This window comes from Sorex araneus, chromosome 6, assembly GCF_027595985.1.
Source record: "Sorex araneus isolate mSorAra2 chromosome 6, mSorAra2.pri, whole genome shotgun sequence".
Classification (NCBI taxonomy): Eukaryota; Metazoa; Chordata; class Mammalia; order Eulipotyphla; family Soricidae; genus Sorex; species Sorex araneus.
The window spans coordinates 43,232,023-43,254,831 of NC_073307.1; the positions used below are offsets into that span (position 1 = coordinate 43,232,023).

General features: G+C 40.6%; 1 protein-coding gene across 1 annotated transcript in view; it reads right to left on the reverse strand.

Annotated features, from left to right (window-relative positions):
* COMMD10 (COMM domain containing 10) overlaps positions 1 to 22,809 on the reverse strand; it is a 174,829-nt gene that overhangs the window by 150,741 nt on the left and 1,279 nt on the right. Inside the window, exons 2-4 of the mRNA XM_055143907.1 lie at positions 22,343 to 22,433; positions 15,385 to 15,495; positions 12,619 to 12,774 (exon numbers count right to left, since the gene is read on the reverse strand). Coding sequence (XP_054999882.1) covers positions 12,619 to 12,774; positions 15,385 to 15,495; positions 22,343 to 22,433 — 358 coding nt within the window. The remainder of the gene's footprint in view (positions 1 to 12,618; positions 12,775 to 15,384; positions 15,496 to 22,342; positions 22,434 to 22,809) is intronic.

The following is a 22,809-nucleotide window of genomic DNA, read 5'->3' on the forward strand; positions in this document are numbered from 1 at the left end:
AAACTTTAAGACACACTTAAGCATTTGTTATTAAAAATCATACTCAGAGGAAGAAGCCAAAAAGAAAAAAGGACAGTTATATGATTCCATTTACGTAAACTCTAGAAAATGCAATCAATAGAAAGCAGATCAGTGGTTCATCTGGGCCTCAACTAGGTGAGGAAAATATTGCAAAGGCGCATGAAGAAGCATGAGCAAACATTTGACAGGCATGGATAACATAGTTCATCAAACTACAATTTAGGAGGGAAGAGATTATACCACATAAATTATAATTTACTACATTATTTCTCAAAAGATGTAGTTTTATAAAGGCTGTAACAAAGGAATGCTTACATGCCCTGGGAGAACATATGCAGCAGCCTGGTACCCATGACCCTTCGTGCCATCCTCTGGTCACTGGCAAGAGGAAAAGGCAGCAACATCAGAGTAGGGCTGGAGAGACAGTACAGCAAGCAATGCGCTGGTCCTGAATGAGGCTCACCCGGTTTGATCCCCCGGACCCAGGGAATATCTCTGAACCCAGAGCCAGAGTAAGCCCTGAGCACTGCTGGGTGTGGCCCCCCAAAACACAATAAATAAATAAATGAAATCAGGGTCTCAGAGATCATTATTCTGCATTATGGCATCCATATTACACAGATGTGAATGGAGTACAAAATGTCACACAGGTGCAAATAGGTCTCACTTAGAAATGGAGCGACCCTGCTCCCAGGTAACCGCCCACCTCCACAGCATATGGCACACATCACACTACACAGGGGTACCAATAAGGGCGACCCCGAAGGCAGCAACAATTCAAATGGCTGTACCAATACCTCCTTTAATGGTGCATCACTACATAACAATAAGAGGTACAGCTGTTTTATTCCAAATACAATTTAAAGATTTACCCTAACCTATAACCTTAAGCTTGGGCAGCACAGAAGTCAACTTTGTCCCACTGCTAGAGTGACATGGAAGTTAGTTATGCTCCTTGGCCACAGATTTTGCCAACATCATGGTCCTCAATTCTGAGCCGTCGGGTGTTGAGAGGAAAATGCTGATAAATCATCCTTCAAACTGTTTACCACCTCAGCAGACCAAGAATAAATGAAGATAATAGTACAAATTTGAGGACACTGTAATGCCACTCAATAGTGCTCTCAAAACTGGCCAGTCTCAAATAAAAGTCCATCAATTCTACTTTGCAACTACAAGTCTTTGAAATGATGATGCAGTAAGACTAATCTCATAAACAGCACAATTCTTTGGCATTAGCAAAATATTTAATTTGTTAATGGTTTTAGTTTTACCAATAGTTTATGAAGCAGAGAATATATCAATTTCAAGTTAAGAACCTTTTAAATACAAAATTCTTTGAATGGTTGTGTCAACTAACAGCATCACATTCCCAGCCACCCCCTGCCCCCCAAGAATATCATTTCAAAAATAAGAAAATCTCAAGAAATAAAATAAACCAAAAAAAGCTTAAAGCATAACCAAAATGAAAATGCAAAGGTACTAAAATAAAATATACAATATAATCCTATTTTTACTGTTCTTTTCTACACCAATCAATACAAATATCCCTCTTCATAAGAAAACCAAAGCAGACTGAACTTGAAAACAGCACAATTTGTAAAGCAGGATCATTGCGCATTTATCCATTTACCAACTATTTACTGAGAGCTCACTATCTCCCAAGAACCATTTAACACAGTGAAAACAGAGCCGTGAATAAAACAGACCAAACGTCCTACACCGGGGGAAGAGAAGAGGACAGCTCCAAGGACTGGTGTGCTGGCTTTACCTCAGGGAGGTCCTGTTTTGATCCCCAGCACTGCAGGGTCTCCTGAGCACCACCAGGAATGATCTTTGAGTACCACTAGGTATGGCCCCAAAACAAACAAACAAAAAAAAAACAGAAAAGAAAAAAGTGCTGTGTTCTTATACTGTCTCTTGAACACCTCTCTTGCACGCATGCTCTCTCGCTCTCCCCTCACATATTTCTAAATTTATTTCAATAAAAATGTTTTTGCTTCAAAATAAATAAAATAAAAGGAGGTGAACAATGCAAGGTGAGAGCTTATCTCACTTTATTTATCTGAATTTTCCCACTCCATGTAGCAAAACTACAAATAGAAAGAAAAGTCTTGGATTTAGTCTGAGGTCAATAATCCCATCCTTCAGAAATTCTCCGAAAGAAATGAAAATATATGTCCCTAAAAGGCTATTTACAAATATATAGAGAAATCTTATTAACAATATTCCCAGAGTAGAAACAATCACAATGTCTATCAAGAGGAATATAAACAAATGATGACATTTCACACAATGGATACTATTCAATCAGACTTACTGATTCAACAACAAAAATGAATTCCAAAAGACAGTCTGTTGAGCAAAATTAAAAGGACATATTTATTTGGGTTCTTCTCTAGTAAAAAAAAAGTAGTCTGCTGTAAAGAAAGGCAGAGAGTACTGAAACTGGGCTTTTTCCTGATAAGTGAAATTTTCTCTATCTTGTAATAGATAATGAGGGTTTATTTCTGAAACTCACTCAGTTGAACTTAAAATCTCTCTACATTTTACTGCAGGTAAATTTTATTTCAATTAAAAAGCAGTAAAGAAACAGCAGCATTTTAATCTCACAAACACACATGAAAAACTGCCTTTCACTTGATTCAAAGTATGCTAACAACTAAGAGACAATGGGGTGGAGAGGTTGTACAATAGGTAAGGTGCTTGCCTTGCATGTGGTCAACCTGGGTTCAATCCCCAGCACCTCACACCTACCAGGAGTGATTCCTGAGTGCAGAGCAAGGAATAATCCCTGAGGACTGCCAAGTGTAGTCCAAAAACTAAAATAAGAGACAAAATAAATCCTGCGTAATGTAATTACACAGAATTCATATAATTATGAAATGTTTCTTAAAAAGTGAACAATAATATGAAGAACCACAGGGCTGGACAGAGAGTAGAGGCAAGGCATTCGCCTCTCATATGGATGACATCTGTTCGAATCCCGCCACCCCATCCCCAGGTCAAGTCCTCTGAGCATCTCCAGGGGTCACTCATAGCATACAGCCATTAATAGCCCCTGAGTATAGTTGGATTTGGCCTAACCCCTCCCCACCATACATGCACACAATTAGATCTTAAACAAGGGCTGCAAAATCAATGGAACAAGATATTTTTTTAAAGGATATAGCAAAAAAAAAAAAAAAACAAATAAAAAACCCACAGTAAATCTTTAAAAGATCAAATCCAAATTCATTTATTTGGGGAGTCATTTCCAGGGATACTTAGAGGTTTTTTCCTGAGGGTCAGTTAAAGAAATATTGGCTGTTAGATTTTAACTGTAGACTTTTAAGAACCTAGAGAAAGATGCAAAATTTCACTGCATGATGAAAAGAATTTTCATAAACAAATTATGAATAAATTTGCCACACAGTAAGTAAAGTTAAGAATACTCTTTAACGGACTCACAAATCTCAAAAGAGAGCAACATGCTGCAAAGATGTCTCCTCACCCTGCGCCAGGCTGACTTCATCCTGGGTACCTTGGAAAGATGCAGGTGTGTCCCTACGTCTTGCTGGACAGAACCCTGGCAGCCACAAACCCCAGAACCCAACTGCTGCCATGCTCACGGCCAATCTTCACAGGCCAATCTTCACACCCTCACGCATGAGAATGAATCCACTGAAAAACCCGGGTATGCAGGTTTTGTGACTGAGACCTCCAGGCTCGCACTGAGAAGGGAATGAGCTCCCTTCCCCCATCTCCCTGTGCTTCTGGGTACCTGGCCATCATGCCCATGAACTGCTCTGGGAGCCATATAAACATAAACGGTCATGATCCAAAGACTAACAAAATTTGGAAAAGAGCAACATGTTGCAGAGATGCTCCTGAACCCCAAAGTTACCATCTAGTTAAAATTTTAGTCCAGCTCTAGCACCCTATTTGAAATTTTAGAATTTTCAGACCTTATGCAGTAGGGCATTTGCCTTGCACGGAGCCGACCCAGGTTCAATTCCTCCACCCCTCTTGGAGAGTCCAGCAAGCTACCGAGAGTATCTTGCCCACACGGCAGAGCCTGGCAAGTTGCCCGTGGTGTATTCAATATGCCAAAAACAGTAACAACAAATCTCACAGTGGAGATGTTACTGGTGCCCGCTCGAACAAATCTATGAGCAACGGGATGACAGTGACAGTGACAGTGACGCTCAACCTGTAAGAACATGTTAGTGATCTCTTATACAAGAGCTTAATGGCTCCAATGTGCAATACAACAATTTTCATACACTTTCCTCTAAGAAAACCTTTTTTGGATCATTTTCAGTGGATTATTTAGAACAAGCAATACAAAATAAATTATTTAGTATCTATCTTAGGGGTAGGCTTGGGTGGTGGTAGGAAAATTCAAAATAATGGTGGTGGGAAGGTGTAATGGTGGTGGGATTGGTGCTGAAATATCGAACGTAATAAATTATTGTAAACAACTTTATAAAAATAAAATTTTAAAAAAGAATACTCTATAACAGGAAAAAAATCGCACCAAACACATTTGAACATTCACGTGAGATAGATATAGCTATCAAATGTATGTGTAAAAATTCTAACAATCGGGGCTGGAGCGATACCACAGCGGGTAGGGCGTTTGCCTTGCACACGGCCGACCCGGGTTCTAATCCCAGCATCCCATATGGTCCCCTAAGCACCACCAGGGGTAATTCCTGAGTGAAGAGCCAGAAGTAACCCCTGTGTATCGCCGGGTGTGACCCCCCCAAAAAAATAAAAATAAACAAAAATTCTAACAAATCTGTGAATTTTAAGAAGTGCACATAAGTGTTTAGAGAACAAGACTCTCAAGGTTGGATAGACAGTAAGGTGCGCAGGGCGCTTGCCTTGCAGTGGTCCACCTGGGTTCTATCCCCAGCAGCCCGTATAGTCCCCAGCACTGCCAGAAGTGAACACATAAGCACAGAGCCAGGGTTAAACCCTGAGAACTGCCATGTATGGCAAAAACTAAACAAAAATCAAAGAACAAGACACCCAGAGTATTTAATATAAGCCTTAAATATATTTCTCATAATCACATGTGTTACTGAGGACTAGAGTTAATTTGGAAATGTGAAAGAAAATATTATGTTAAAAAAGCATTTCTTTCCTTACAGTCTCAGAAAAAGATATGTCAGTAATATGTAATTTGTTCAGTTCCTACATTTAGTATAGTATAAACATATGTAAAGAAGTTTAAACAGAATTTCAGGGATAAAATTAAACAGCATTAAGTCGTATCTGAAAGGGGGAGTCACAAATTAAGATATTATGACCACACAGATGTTATGACTACACAGGCATTCTAATAAAAATTAAACATAAAAGCCTATTCAAAGGGTAAAGCTGACACAGTCAACATTGATGAAAGAGGGAAGAAATAAAAAATATAATAAGTGGTGGTGACATTTCAGTCTCAAATCTCCAAAGAGGCAAGATAAAATGTCACTGTCACTGTCACTGTCATCCCGTTGTTCATCGATTTGCTCAAGCGGGCACCAGTAACATCTCCATTGTGAGACTTGTTACTGTTTTTGGCATATCGAATATGCCACAGGTAGATAAAATGTATTTTTTTAAATATAATGGTACAACATTTTAAAATCCCTTGCTGTATCCTGAAAAAAAAAAAAAACTTATTACCAAGATAAATTTTCAATCTGTCTCTCCTTATGAGATCTGAGTAGCAGTGAAAGAGGTGTTCTTAAAATGAGTTAAGACTGGAAAATGGTGCAAAGTGCTGTCCTGAACCCTGGCAAGTGTGAATCCCAGGTTTAAGCACCTGCATGGCAAGTCCCCAAAGTACCACCAACTGTGTCCCCACCTCCTGGGTCCCCAAAATTTGAAAATAAGTAGATCCTAATTTTGATTTATTACTTAATCCAATTCTCTCTAAATTTAGATTATCCGCTGATAATTCACTAGAAGCACCACATAGTTCACATGAGTGGGCCCCTGAATTACTATAAAATATCAAATATAGTCATTGTAAATATACCTTGCTTTTTTTTAAATTTTATTTATTTTTTTTTATTAGTGAATCACTGTGAGGGTACAGTTACAGATTTATACATTTTTGTGCTCATGTTTCCCCCATACAAAGTTCGATAACCCATCCCTTCACCAGTGCCCATTCTCCACCACCAGTAAACCCAACATCCCTCCCACCCTCCCCAGTCCCGTCTCCCCCCACCCCACACTGCCACTATGGCAGAGTATTCCCTTTTGTTCTCTCTCTCTGATTAGGTGTTGTGGTTTGCAATAAAGGTGTTGAATGGCCATTGTGTTCAGTCTCTAGTCTACATTCAGCACGCGTCACCCTTCCCCCGCATGACCTCTGACAACATTTTATTTGTACACCTTGCTTTTTAATCATATAAGAAGTCACTGCCATTTATTTGTTACAATTTAGGTGGCATGATCTTTTTACATCCACAACTATTTCATATATACCCTAAATAGTTATCAGGCCAGAAAGGGAAGCCAGCACTATAGCAACCGGATGCAACACTAAACATGAAGGAAGAGAGCCTACGAGCCCAGTCCCCGCTTAGCTTCATCACAGCTGCTCAGGGTAAGATGATCAACTTATACACCTAGAGTTGTTTAAAGACATGGCATAACACAAGCACACAACATACAAGCTATGTAAATCACTCAGCATGACTACTTAGAAGTATAATTACTTTTGTCAAATCCCAACTCCACCACTTAGCTGCATGACCCTGGGTTGGTCATTTAATCCTTAAGCCTTGGTTTGATTTAAAATATCAACTAGAACTATTCGTGTTTTTTAATGAGATCTAAAGCACTTAGAACAGTATCTAACCCGTGTTTGCTCTTATGTTACCTTGAGCAAGGATCTAAAGGCATCAGATTAGCCATCTATCCTGTCAGGTGTTGACCTGGGAAAAGAGACTTTTCTATGCCTTCCAGGGACCAATGTATAGAACTGATAATTTTCTTTTTTCATTTCGATTAATTATTTTCTTCTGACTTTTTTGTATGTTACTTTTCTGAGAAATAGATAAACCACTTCATAAATAGTAATATGGGGAAAATATTTTTTAAAAAGAGAAATCAGGGTCAGAGTGACAGTATGGCTGTAGGGCATTTGCTTTACACATAATCAACCTGGTTCATTCCCTGATACACCATACAATCCTCTGAGCACTTCCAGGAGTCATCCCTGAAAACAAAGCCAGGAGTAAGTCCAGAACACTGCTGGGTGTGGTCCCAAAACAAAACAAAACAAGAAATCAATCTACCATCCAAAAGACTAAAGTTAAAATAACTTGCTATTGGAAACAGAAGACATTAAACTATATAAATATACTATGCTTACATAAATGTAAGGGGGGAAAAATGAACCCCAGGGAAAAATAGAAGAAAACTATAGAGAGCAAGCAAATATTAAAAGACAAATGTAGGCTGACAGGGTTTTGGTGTTTTCTGTTTTGGATGAGGACAGTTAAATGTAGAATTTTAGAAACACAAAATAGAAAACTTAAATTCTGCACAGAATGAAGGAAAAAGCAGGAATCAAAATGAGAAATGAAGGAATGACATGGAAAACACTTGGGAGCTCTTAGAATGCTGAGTTTAAAAAAAAGATGAAAATAATAAGAGGGCATTTTCTAAAATCTTACAACTAACATGTGACACAAAGGCAAGAAATTGATTCTTTCTAAAACTGTTTCTAAACTGAACAAGGCAAGATGTTTGAATTTACAATCCTACTCAATTTAAGAATCACTATAGGGAGGCATGAAAAACAAAGCTAAACAAAGAAAAACAAAGCTCTTCCTTCTTCTGTAAGGAAGAGACAAAAACTGTTGTTATGCATGGGAGAATACATATTCTCTCCCCCCCCAAAAAATCACAGACTTCATACACAAAAATACTATTGTAACTCATCATCATCATCATCCAGCTGATCGTCGAATTTCTCGAGTGATCTCAGTAACATCTCCATTTGTCCAAGCCCTGAGATTCTAGATGCCTCTCTCTACTCGTCTTTTCAACGATGCCATACTGGAGGCTCTTTCAGGGTCAGGGGAATGAGACCCAGCTTCTCACTGGTTTTGGCATATTAATACACCATGGGGACCTTGCCAGGTTCTCCCATGTGGCCAGGAAACTCCTAGTAGTTTGCCAGGTTCACCCAGGGAAGTAGGCTAAAAGATATCGGTTCCAGGAGCTGGCTGTTAAGTCTCTGGATGCTGGCCGTTGACAGGATTACATGGCACCGAGGGCAGTCCCTGGGTGTGACCATCTAGCTACTGGGAGATGGGAAATCTGGGTAGAGGAGGCCCAGTCCCGATTCGAGCAGCCTGGGAGGTCTTAGCCCCGAGTCCCACACACCTGGGTTCCTCTGCCGGTTCCTTTATGCGTGAGGATCGTCGAATGTGTGGAGAGGGGCCTTGAGCATGGCTGTGGCTAGGCTCCGGAAGTCTTTGGCCGCCAGGAGCTCTACTCGGGGTGGGGAGGGAAGCTGGAGCCCATCCTCTTTGAGGAAGCCCCAGGGAAGAGACTCTCTGTAGTTACTATTGTAACTCTCACTAGTTACTACTTTAACTAGTGAGTCATATACAAGGTCAATATTGAAAAAGAAATGGTATTTCTATAAACGTGAATAAAAACAACCAGAAAACAAAAACTTAAATGGTATCATTTAAAACTGTACCCAAAAATGAAATACTGAGACATAAAGCTAACAAAATATGCAGTAAGCACAATGGGAAAGCAATGCTGAACCCCACCAGACTGAGTGAAGACAGTAGCCCTGAGAAACCAACCAGTACTGACTAACCAGATATATAACCTCTCAGACAAAGGACTTGAAGGAGGAAATGTAGGAAGCAATAGCACAGAGGACAGGGTGCTTGCCTTGCATGTGGCTGACCCTGGTTCAATCACTAACACCCTTGATGATATGTCAAGCCTGTGCGCACAGCCAGGAGTAAGCTCTGAGCAAAGCCAGGTGAGGCTCAAAAACAAAAAAAAAAGCAAGAAGAAATGGAGGATGTTTCATGATCTCAAAGAAACAATGGAATAAATAGCCAATAAAACACAAAAAGATGTGAGAGTAGAAATGAAACTATCGCCAGAAATGACAGCACTGAATAATTTGGTGGGTGAAATGAAAAATTCAATGGAAGGCCTCAGCAGCTGAGTAACAGCAGCTGTGGACAGAATCAGTGAATTCTAAGATGAAATGCAGAAACCCTAAGACAACAGCAGAAGATGGGAGGGGAATGCCTAAAAAAAAAAAATAGCAGAGAGAACAAGATACAATAAAAGAGAACTCTGGAATAAATTCAAGAAGAGCAAGATAAGAATCAGTGTGGTATTGTGAAGAGTACTGCAATGAACATACAAATGCAGATGTCATTTCTGCTGTGGGTTTTTGCACTCCAGGGATATATTCCCAGAATGGTATTGCTGGATCATGTGGAAGCTCAATTTCTAGTTTTGTGAGGAATGCCCATATTGTTTTCCAAAATGGCAGAACCACTTGGCAGTCCCACCAATAGAGAAGGACAGTCCCTTTCTCCTCACATCCATGCCAGCACTGGTTGTTTTTATTTTTTTTTTATGTGTGCCAGTCTCTGTGGTGTAAGGTGATATCTCATTATTGTTGTGATTCACATCTCTCTGATATTAGTGATGTAGAGCATTTTTTATGTGCCTTTTGGCCATTTGTATTTCTTCTTTAAGGAAGTTTCTGTTCATTTCTTCTCCCCATTTTCTGATGGGACTGGAGGTTTTTTTCTTATAAAGTTCTACCAGTGACTTATATATCTTGGATATTAACCCCTTATCTGATGAGTATACTGGGTAAATAATTTTTCCCATCCTGTGGGCTATCTCTGTATCTTGGTCACCATTTCTTTTGAGGTGTAGAAGCTTCTCAGCTTAATGTAATCCCATTTGTTTTTCTTCGCTTCCACTTGCTTGGACCTGGACACAACTCAAGCGCCAGAGAACAGACGACTGGTTAAAGAAATGATGGTACATCTACACAATTAAATATTATACAGCTGTTGGAGAAAAATAAAGTAATGAAATTCACTTATAAATGGATGGACATGGAGAGCATCATGCTGAGTGAAATAAGTCAGAAGGAAAGGGATAGAATTGAAAGGAATAGCATCATCCAAGTGGCAATTCACCCTCAAGGCATTATACAGATCCAATGCAGTTCCTGTAAGGATACCCATGACATTTTTCAAGAAAATAGATCAAACACTCCTGAAAAGCATCTGGAATAATAACATCTTCCCATTCCTCTTCCCACCCTCACCCCAAGACCAAGGCAATACTTGGGTAAAATAAAATGAGAGGCATCAATTTCCCCAACTTCAAACTATATAATAAGGCAATAGTAATTAAAACAGCATGGCACTGGAATAAAGACAGACCTTCTGATGAATGGAATAAAATTGAAAATCCAGAGACAGACCCACAGGTATATACTCAGTTAATCTTCAAAAAGGAGCAAAAAATATGAAGTGGAGCAAGGAATGTCTCTTCAGCAAGTGGTGATGGGAAAAGTGATGAGCCACATGCAAAAAAAATGAACTTATATCTCTTTGCAATGCCATCTACAATAGTCAAATCAAAATGGATTAAAGATATTAGACCTAAAGCAATAAGGTATACATAGAAAAACATAGGCAGAACTTCTCTCCATGACATGAAACTAGAAGGATCTTCAGAGAAAAAATGTCACTGACCAAGCAAGTAGAAACAAACATAAACAAATAGTACTATATTAAGTTAAGAAGCATCTGCACCTCAAACAAAGTCCAGACAGAATACAAAGACACCCCACAGACTGGCAGAAATTACTTGTCCATCACTCATCTGATAGAAAGTCAACATTCAAGATATATAAAGCGCTAGTACAACTTTACAAGAAAAAAAAATCCACCCCCATCAAAATAATGGAGAGAGAAAAGGTGAACAGAAACTTCCTCAAAGAAGAAATACAAATGGTCAAAAGGCACATGAAAAAATGCTCTGCATCACTAATCATTAGGAAATGCAAATACATAGATGCTAAGAAAAAGGGACCCTTATTCACTACTGGTGGGAATGCCAACTGGTCCAGCCTTTTTGGAATACAATATGGACATTCCTCAAAAAACTAGGAATTCAGCTTTCATATAACCCTGCAATTCCAATCCTGGGAATATACCTCAAGGACCACTGCAGAAAAACACAATGCAGAAAAGACATCTACTCTCCTCTGCTCATTGCAGCACTATTCACAATTAGCCAAAATCTGGAAACAATCCAAGTGCACAAGAACAGATGACTGGATAAAGCAGCTATGGTATATCTACATAACAAAATACTACTCAGCTGTAAGAAATCATGCCGCTATGTCAGTGGATCTGGAGGGTATTGTGTTGAGTGAAACTAGCCAGAGGGACAGACAATGAGCGATTTCCAATATGTGGGATGCAGAGAAACTTCACTGGGGAATAAGAAAGGTGCAAAAAAAGGCAATAAAAACAAAGAGCTGGAGCACTGATCTTCAGTAGGAAGCTTGTCACTGGGGTAAGGGTAAGGGGGTAAAAATACCAATCCTTCACAAATTCTTCCAGAAAATAACAAGGAGAAATACTTCCCAGCTTACTTTATAAAGTCTTTATTACCCTATCACCAAAAAGTCACAGATCCGTAACAAATGTAGATGGAAATACAAATGGTATTTCCAAATACCAAAACAGTAGCAAATCAAATACAACTAACAAAACAGTAACAAATCAAATGCAGCAACATATAAAATGAATTATGAACCACAATCAAGTGAAATTTGTTCCAAAAAATACAAAGTTGACTAAAAATTTTGAAAATTAATTATATAATGCATGTTAATTAGGGGGAGGGGCAGGAAACTTGGGCCGGAGTGACAGCACAGCAGGTAAGGTAAGCTTGCCTTCCATGCGGCTGACCCAATTTTGCTTCTCAGCACCACCTATGGTCCTCCAAGTACCCTGGGGAGTGATGCCTAAATGCAAAGCCAGTAGTAAACCCTAAGCACTGTCAGCTGTGGCCCTCAACACACACACACACACACACACACACACACACACACACACACACACACAGAGGAAATCCTACATGATCCAGTAGAAGTCATCAAATATTATTAATTGATTTGTAATACAGTGATTTCATGTAATTTTACTTCTTCCAAAACATTTATCTTGTTCATGATTTGCTATTCAAGAAATGCTGGTATCTCTTATGTGCACGGCATGCTGTGATTCGGGAAAAATATGAGTAAGTCTTTCCCATAAGTACACAATTCAAAAAGAAACCAAATCTGTCCAAGGGTTTACTCCTATTCTTTCCTCAAAGAAGCGTATTTTAAATAACTAAAATTAAATCATAGTGTGGCAGCAAATATGTTAATGTACGGAAAAATGACTAGTTAAAGGAATGTTGTATATATATATTTTCTTTTGCCAGCTCTGTCTTTCTACAAAATATTATCCCCATAAACACTCTATTTAAGCCATACTTAACTGAAAAACATTTAGGAGCTAGTAAACCCTCTACCTTGTTGGGAGCAAGAATCCTCTGCCTGAATTTTTCAACCACTTCTTGGCCCATAGAAGACCATGCGTTGGCAAATGCTTCTGCTTTGGCTTGATTAAGATGAATGTTCTCTAACTGCTGCTGCAGAACGGCCGGCTTCATGCTGTGATAGACTGCCTGTTAGAGAGGAGAAGGTTATGTTCATACACACATGCAATACTCAGTATGTATGCACAGGCTGAACTATATGAACTATATGCAAATATAAAATAATTTTTAATGACTTAAAGCAAAAGAATATTTTCTTTTTTTTTTGACAGTTGAGGTTTTTTTTGTGGATTATAGTTTTTTTTTTTAATTAGTGAGTCACAGTGAGGGTACAATTACAGATTCACACATTTTCGTGCTTGTTTTTCACTCATGCAATGTTTGAGAGCCCATCCCTCCACCAGTGTCCATTCTCCACCACCAATGAACCCAGTATCCCTCCCACCCCCCCATCCCATCCCCCCACCCCACCCCGCCTCTGTGGTGGGGCATTCCAATTTGATATCTCTCTTTCCTTTTGGGTGTTGTGGTTTGCAATAAGGGTTTGAGTGGTCATCCTGTTCAGTCTCTAGTCTACTTTCAGCACGCAGCTCCCTTCCTGCACAAGATCTCCAATCACATTTTTTTTTTGCCTATTTCAGTATTTTTCTTTTTTTTTAATTTATTTTTTAATTAGTGAGTCACAGTGAGGGTACAGTTACAGATTCACACATTTTTGTTCTTGTTTTTCCCTCATGCAATGTTTAAGAGCCCATCCCTCCACCAGTGTCCATTCTCCACCACCAATGAATCCAGTATCCCTCCCACCCCCCAGTCCCATCCCCCCACCCCACCCCACCTCTGTGGCGGGGCATTCCAAATTGATATCTCTCTTTCCTTTTGGGTGTTGTGGTTTGCAATAGGGGTTTGAGTGGTCATCCTGTTCAGTCCCTAATCTACTTTCAGCATGCATCTCCCTTCCCGCGCGGGATCTCCAATCACATATTACTTGGTGTTCCCTTCTCTATCTGGAATGACTTTCCCCCAGCGTGTAAGGCCAGCTTCCAAGCTATGGAGCCAACCTCCTGGTATTATATACTACTATTCTTGGGTATTAGTCTCCTACTCTGTTGTTCTATAAAAAGAATATTTTCTATTTCTATTGCAGAAATGTTTTTTCTCAAAATAATAATATACACAACCAGCAGCTTTAAGAGTCACTGGCTTAACTTCTTCCAGTTACCTGTTTCCATTTTTTCCTGAAGTTTAAGTAATCCTACATCTGCTGAATCAAAAAATTTCTTTGCTTCTAAAAGTCTATACTAAAACTGTATTTCATGATCTTATTTCAATAACAATGACAAAAACTTTGTTTTCCCAAATAACAAAATGTTGGAGCTGGAGCAATAGCACAGCGGGTAGGGAGTCTGCCTTGCATGCGGCCGACCCAGGTTCGATTCCCAGCATTCCATATGGTCCCCTGAGCACCACCAGGAGTAATTCCTAAGTGCAGAGCCAGGAGTAACCCCTGTGCATCACCAGGTGTGACCCAAAAAGCAAAAAAAAAAAAAAAGTAACAAAATGTTTCCACTTTCTCAAAACTGCTTTCCCTACCAACATTATAGGTAATGTTTTAAAAACAAACAAACAAAAACGATCAACGTTTGTTTGACAAAGATCTACGTTTGTTTAACAGGGATGTCTGTTCTATTTCTTGCGTTATCCTAGAACAACTGTGTCATAAACCCCCTGCCATTCTGTCCTATTCAGTCATTTGTTTCTTCTGCTCAGAGCGGCCCAGAATCAGCACACTGTCATCTCGCTGGGCCATTAATTAGCTCAGGAGAGCTGTCTGCTGTCCATGCAGGAATGTAATAATGCTGGAGCCTGTTCTCCCCACAGGTTCCGATCACTAGAATGGCCCTGCAGCCACAGTAGTATCAAAACTGTTATTTCATAAGTATCCTCCTATAATCAGCCAACAGAAACTTCTTGGGAACTAATTCAATTCCTCCAATGCACTAAGTTTACCTCAGATGCACAAAACCATGGTGATCTGAACTCCCAAACTCAAAATCTAGTGATAGAGACCTAATAAACAAACAGGAGAGAACTGACCCAGGGAAGAAAAACTAGGTTCTCTACTCAGAAGGGCAGAGGATCCTAGGAATCAAATCAAGGGAAGACTGCAAGTATGGGCGGCACGGCTGCAGAGGGAGGAAAGTGGGGTGGGAGGTAAATCATGAACTAATTTTATGAACTAAGTTTAAATGAGAAAAGGGGACATAAGAGCAGATCACTGGAGTACGACAGTTCGTATGAGATATGAGAAGTCCTCTCACAACTGCTTCTATTTAAAATGTTTTATCATCATAGTCTAGGAAGTCCTCCCAAATAACTCCTCAAATCTCTTCTTTTAAAAAAAAGTTCATTTTTCCAAATTATTATATCAAGCAATGCATTAAAATCTTTTCTGTCTCAAGTTCACAAAGTCTTGGTTCATACTGCCAGATTGCCAAATACTTCATTTATGTTACTCAACAAAAGATTGCTTGATGGAATGTAATAATGTATAATGATATCTACATTCGAAAGTTTAATATATTGAAATTCTTGTATAGATTCTTGATATCCTTGATTAAAATACCTTTACAGCTTCCACCTGCATGTAGGTTTTTTTAAAAAAATATTACTGCTATTATAACAATACAAACATATATGAAACAGACTGTGGTTAGGAAATTCGGGGCAGTAAAATACCTGTTCCAAAATGAATGATATTGTTTCAAGGACCAGATGAAGATCTTGTCTCTCTAGAGAAAATGCCGCTTGAAGTTTCTCTTCCTCTTCACCACTGAAACTGTTCTCGGTCTGTAATGCACAAACCAAGTCATCATGCCTTCGGGATTTCAAACTTTGAAAGAAAAGGTAAACCCATGGAGGAAAAAAAACAACCCAGCATGTTTATCAAATTTTATTATTTGAAAATCAGTTCCATATTTAGACCTTGACAAAGAAAATCCAACCTGGATCAACCACATGCAAGGCAAGTACCCTACCTACTGTACTACTGCTCCAATTCAAAAATTCTTTTTTTTTTTTTTGCTTTTTGGGTCACACCTAGCGATGCACAGGGGTTACTCCTGGCTCTGCACTCAGGAATTACCCCTGGCCGTGCTCAGGGGACCATATGGGATGCTGGGATTTGAACCCCGGGTCGGCCGCATGCAAGGCAAACGCCCTACCCGCTGTGCTATCTCTCCAGCCCAAAAATTCTTTTTTTTTTCTTTTTGGGTCACACCTGGCGATCCACAGGGGTCACTCCTGGCTCTGCACTCAGGAATTACCCCTGGCGATGCTCAGGGGACCATATGGGATGCTGGGAATCGAACCCGGGTCGGGCCGCGTGCAAGACAAATGCCCTACCTGCTGTGCTATTGCTCCAGCCCCCAAAAATTCATTTTTTAAAGTATATAAAATCAGTGTTTTTCAAAAGGCAAAAAAAAAACCAGTAAATTGCATAACATCTATATATTTTTTAAAAATGAGGAAAAGTGCCACAAAAAGTTAGTAGTATAGTAATTTTATCTTTATTCAATAAAAATTATTTACAGGAGTATCCACTGTATTTTACAAAGACCCAATTCGTGTCTTCAGGCATACTACAGTCCAGTTAGAAAGAACATTTTAAAAAATTATTCAGGCTGGAGAGACAGCAGAATGGGTAGGGTGCTTGCCTTGCACAAAGCTAACCCAAGTTGATATTCTGCACCACTTCTGGTCCCCTGGAGTCTACCAGGAGTACAGAGCCAGAAGTAAGCCCTGAGCATTTCAAGGTATGGCTTAAAACTCCCCCCAAAAAAACTTGTTTGGCAAGGCCCACCAGCATGGCATCCTTGGGCCCTAGTATTGAACCATTGAACCAATTTAGCCACCAGGACTGCGGCCAGGACAACCCCCCACCCCGTCACATCTGGAAGGAACCCCCATCCCCCTACACTCACAGACCCAAAAAAATATGTCTTAAAATAATAATTTTTAAAACAATTTACTTTTTCATGTGTTCTGGAAAACTATGTGTCACTGTAACAGCACTAAGAAGGAAATTACATCCTTTCTATAATTTCATTATTTTCCAAAATTGCACACATTTCCTATCATTTCCAAAATGATCTTCTTGATATAAAAAAACTGGTTTATGGAGTGTGATATACATATGCTGTTACAACTGCTTTTAAATAAAAAATATTTATCTACATACAATGAAAAGAACTTGCATCTCCCCAACAGCAAGAAGCTTCAGAAGTTCCCTGAGTTCCTACATTGCCAGCTCAGGGTGATAAACAACCATGGACACTAGACTTACAGCAGTAACAGCCCTCTAGGCTGCCACATGTGAGGGTCTGGAAGACGAGTGACCAAAGCCCCCAGTCTCTACTACCTGTTTTAGGGTAACAAGAGCTTAAACCCCCTCCACCATACTGCCCACTATGTAAGCAATGTTTTGAAGTCCAAGTTCCAGAATTTGTAATAACTACACACTCTTAAGCTACAGCCCCAGATCTTATCCAGAGGAGAAATATCAGGAGTATTTAGTCTACTCTCCAAACCACACAGGTTGCACTGAATTCAATGTAGACAAAACAGATACCCTCTGCTCATAGAGAGATGAAACTTGGCAGCATCACACTGACCAGCTGGTAATATCTCAAATAGTTACCAAATCCCTAAACCTCTTCACTGTCCACTTGACTGTTTCACTGCTCCAAAGGCTCAGCAGGACAAAGCCCAAGGAAACAGACCAAGCTGGATGGTAGAAAGCTGACAGTATTTGGTAAAAGCCGGACTACAACAGAAGTCCTCTAGCGTCCTATTTCTACATCTATTGGTGGGGAAGGGGTAACTATATTTTTCCTGAATTTTATTTTCGGCAAACACTCACGCCTTGGTTTCTGTCCTTAGTTATCTCAGCTCCCCTCCCCACCTGCGATGGCCTACCACTCCAGCACCTCTAGGCAAAGTTTCTGCCACCTGTTACTCTTTTTTTGGGGGGTAGGGGTCACACCCGGCGATGCTCAGGGGTTACTCCTGGCTCTGCACTCAGGAATTACTCCTGGCGGTGCTCAGGGGACCATATGGGATGTTGGGAATCAAACCCGGTCAGCCACATGCAAGGCAAACGCCCTACCCTACCCGCTGTGCTATCACTTCAGCCCCCCACCCTGTTATTTTTAGACAGATATTCTCAACTCCAGAAGTCAATGAGAGGGCCAAAGGGAAAACTAACCCAACACAATTCCCACTACAAATGGCCCATCCTCCTTCATGAGAAACAGAAGAGAGAAGTCCCATTTTGTTTTACATGTTCAAGAATGCAGCTGCAGCTTGGGAAATTAAAGCAAAACCTCAGCATCCATAGCCTCCATCACTGCCTTTTTTTGCCCAATGTATACATGATTTTGTCCACCCTCCAAGGTTTACCGTAACGGATTGAAAGAAAAGATTCTGGAAACAGATATCCTTACTAGCCAGCTATGAGACCAAGGCAAACTATGTAACTCTGTCTCTAGCTCAATCTCAGTTTCCTCATGGAAAATGACAACAGACCTGCTTCTTAAGGTGCCGTTAAGAATCAGGTGGCTTGGGTTGGAGTGATAGCACAGCGGGTAGGGCATTTGCCTTGCACGCGGCTGACCCAAGTTCGAATCCCAGCATCCCATATGGTCCCCTGAGCACCGCCAGGAGTAATTCCTGAGTGCATGAGCCAGGAGTAACCCCTGTGCATCGCCGGGTGTGAGCCAAAACCCAAAAACCAAAAAAAAAAAAAAAAAACCCACAAAATACAGAATACAGCAACCCCCTCACCTTGGGCCTTGAGGGTAGTGCTGGCAGGAAGGTGCAATACTTCACCCAGGATACCCCACAGGTAAAAAGAAAGAATCAGGTGGCTTAATAGTTCTAAGCTATTTAATAGGGAGTAATGTAATGGTCACCAGCAAATGCCATAGAATATAGCTGCCTTTGTTTCTGCTGTAGATCTCTGTGCGTGTGTGTCTCTCTATACCTCACTCTGTCTCTCTGTCTCTCTGTCTCTCTCTCTCTCTTTGTGTGTGTGTGCATGTGCGTGTGTGTGTCTATCACAAATTCATAAAAGGCAGGCATTTATTTATATATCCCTGGAAAGGAAAGTAATTAACTCTAAAAACAGACACAATACCTAGAGAAAAAATATCAATGTATTTCATCAGGTATAAGAATTACAAAGATGATGAGTAAGATATGATACCCAGAAATGAACACTTGTGCCATCTCACTAAAGTGATGTGAAACTGAACTCAGAGTTTTAGAAGCATGAGGACAGAATAACAAAACTGCTGAGAGTGCAACTGTGAAATCCTTGATAGAATATTTTATTCACTGAAAAGAGAAGGACATCTACTGGTAAGAAAAGGAGTTCCCAAAGCTCATGAGGGCCCAGACAGAGAGCACAGAAGTCAAGACACTTCTCTTGCATATGGCTGACCTAGAGTCAATCCCAGGCATAACACATGGTCCCCAAGTGTGTATTTACTAAATAAATTACGAAGGGGTCTCACGGCGACACTCTCTCTCTCTCTGCTGCCTACGTTCAGTAGTCTCAGGCCACTTCCCCCACCCTGGGGAGGTTGATGGTGATGGGCAGGCAAAGGAAGGAATAAGGGCCAGGCTGGTTGGTCTCAATTGCAGTTTATTCCATTCCCATCTCCATTCTCCTCTGGTTCTCCTCCTGTTTCTTCCTCCCCCGTGCTACTTCATTCTCCTCTGGATTTCCCTTCATTCTTCTTCTTTCACTGGGTCCCCCAGCCCCCTCTTACAGCCTAGTTAAATCCCAAAGCATGAGGGGTTGGGTCTTACACATAGGTGTGGTCACAATCAATAGGGGTCAAATCTTTACCTCAGGGGAAGCTGCTTCTAGGACAGATACTCATTCAGCAGGACAACCCACCCAAGAGTGGAATCCCATGGGTGTGTTTCTCCTCTCCTTGTCCAACAAACATATAAACATTAATAATATTAATCATTTTGTATGGACACAGTAAAAGATACATTAAGCTTATAGGATTGCTCTCCTGGGGTCATCTTGATCTCAGACTACAGTGCTCATGCCAGATTAGTCTTTCCTATCCCTAGCAGGGATAATAGACTTAATACAAAAGTGTAAAACTTTGTATTTTGGATCATGACAGCATTTGTCCATGACCATGCTCTCAACTTACAGTTGAGTACCGTGGCACTTTGGCCTGGCCCATTTCGGTGTCAGGGTAGCTCACAGCTTGCCCTGGGTCCATTCAGTCCCTCACTGGGACCCTGCTTTTGGGGTGCTAGGAACTAAGGGCAACTGAGGCTTAAGTCAAGGAAGCAGATGCCCTGGAGTGCGTATTGCTCAGAGACAATATACTCCCAAGTTACAAAAGCATAATATTAACTGTCTTCCTTTGTCCATACAAAAAGGACGTTGCTTTAAAGTAAACTATTCAAAGATATAAGGAGAGGAGAAAGGCAATATTAACTTACAACACAAGTTTAGTGTCCTTAGAAGGATCAGACCTTACAAGTTAGCAGAGTCTGATTGGGGGAAAAGGGTGATTAACTGGTTAGGGAGGAGAGCACAGAGAAGAGGCTACAGATAAAGAAGGAATCGGAGTGACTCGGTGATGGGTGTAACCCCATAAACCTAAGCTCCTTGTGGCAAGGGAGAAAGGACAAACCAAAGTTATCCTACACCCAAGCACCACCAGGAGTGATCCAGAGCGCAGAACCAGGAGCAAGCCCTGAGCACTGCTGGGTGTTGCCCAAAACCAAAAACAATTCAAAAAGAAAAATGGAATAGTACATGAAGAAAGGAGTAGAGTATTGGCAGCAAATCCAGTTTAGAGGTAATGAGTGCATAACACTGAAGGATAGTAGAGAGAAGGGCCAGGAGGATCGCTCCACGGCTTGATCTCACATGCTGGGGAAAAGGCAGCTGGGATAGAGAAGTAAATGATGGTCAGAGAGCTCACTGGGGATGGGAGATGAGTGCTGAAAGTAGGCTGTGGACCAATCATGATGGCCGCTTAGTACTTGTATTGCAAATCATAACACCCAAAAGGAGAGAGAGAGAAAGAGGGAATGTGCCTGCCACAGAGGCAGGGGGTGGGATGGTGTGGGAGTGGTAGGAGGGATACTGGGAACATTGGTGGTGGAAAATGGGCACTGGTGGAGGGATGGGTACTCGATCATTGTATGAGTGAAACGTAATCAAGAAAGTTTGTAAGTTTATAACTATCTCAAGGTGATTCATTAAATAAATCACTGTCACTGTCATCCCGTTGCTCACCAATTTCCTTGAGCAGGCACCAGTAACGCCTCCATTGTGAGACTTGTTGTTACTGTTTTTGGCATATCGAATATGCCACGGGTAGCTTGCCAGGCTCTGTAGAGCGGGCGAATACTCTTGTAGCTTGCTGGGCTCTCTGAAAGGGGCAAAGGAATTGAACCCAGGTCATCCATGTGCAAGGCAAACACCCTACCCACTGTGCTATTGCTCCAGCACATTAAATAAATAAATAAAGTGCAATCTAAGAGATAGAAAATAAAATCCATCCAATATGTGAGGTAAACTTAGATTTAAGAAACAGCAGAAGGAAAAGGACTTTTGGACTGACAAGCAGGAATAAGAAGAGGAGAGTAGGAGGCTAGAGAGATGGAACAGTGGGAGGGCACTTGCCTTGCACATTGTCAATGCAGGTTCAATTCCCAGCATCCTATATGATCCTCTGAGCCCCTCCAGGAGGGATCCCTGAGCATACAGCTAGGAGTAAGTCTCAAACATAGTTGGGTGTAGCACCCACAAAAAAATTTTTTTATAAAAAGAGAAAAGGAACAAAAAGGAAGAAAAGGAGAATGTAAGGGTTTGCATTCAATGGTGATGCCTGGTACCAGGGAAGCAGTTCACGGGTGCTCCATCAACCCACGTGGGGTGGAATTAGATCTCTTTTCTTTGGTTGGTTTTTTTGTTTATTAAGGTTTTGGGGTCACTCCCCATGGTGCTCAGTGCTGACTCCTAACTCCATGCTCAGGATCACTCCTGAAAGGCTCAGGGAACTATCAAGCCTGGGCCAGCCATGTAGAAAGCAAGCACTCTACCCACTGTACTATTGCTTTGGCCTTGGAATTAGATCTTTATAACAAGATAAAGCAACTGAACTGAAGACCAAATAGTGAATTACTAAACATTAATGCATCCAAAATAAACACACCCTTAAAGTAAAAGTCGAACATTAATTGAAAGACTAAACACCAACAAAACACAAATTATCACAGAAATATTTTTGAAAGGAAGATACCATGAAATCCAAATTTCTGAAGTATGCTTAAAATACTGTACACCACATGACCCTAAATTTCCCTATAAACAACAACATACAATGTACTCTGGTGAGTTCCATAACAATAATTTTAAGACAAAAAATCTTGGCTTACTCTTCAAGTCTGTGTTCTCCAATGAACAAACATCTTGCTGACTTGTCTCTATGCATCTTTGCTTTTTCCACTCTGAAGTAGTCTGTGTTCTCTCTTGAACATGTATTTCTATCTCTCCCCTCACATCTTTCTAAGCAAATTCCGTTCAATAAAAACTATCTTGCTTCAAAAAAAACAAAAAAGAAGAAACTTTAGACATTCAAAAACTACTAACCTTCAGGTGAAGTCTTTGAAGAATTCGGGTGAGCAATCGAGGAAATCTTCCTATATCTATCTCATTTATCAGCGACACTGCTTTTTTCGTGCTAAATTGAATTTATAAAACAAGGTTTTAAATTAGCTTTACAAGTTTAAAAGAAATTATACCTACCGTAAGTATCCTATAACTGTAACTGTCTATACATGTTGAACACTTTGTACTTACTATATGATACTTCTGAGTAAAATAAAGAATGTCAGATGAGTGGCCAGAGAGACAGTTCAGGGATGAAGGTTCATGCCTTGCACCTGGCTGACCTCCACTGCATCTCCAGCATTGCTTGGTGTGACCCTGGAGCCCTGGGTAATCCCTGGCATCGCAGGGACATGAGCAGCACTTCATTCCTGGGACTCGCACTGACCCGTGAGTGAGTTAAGGCAGAATCATCAGGGTTGGCCCCATGCCCACTTGTAAACCCTCCA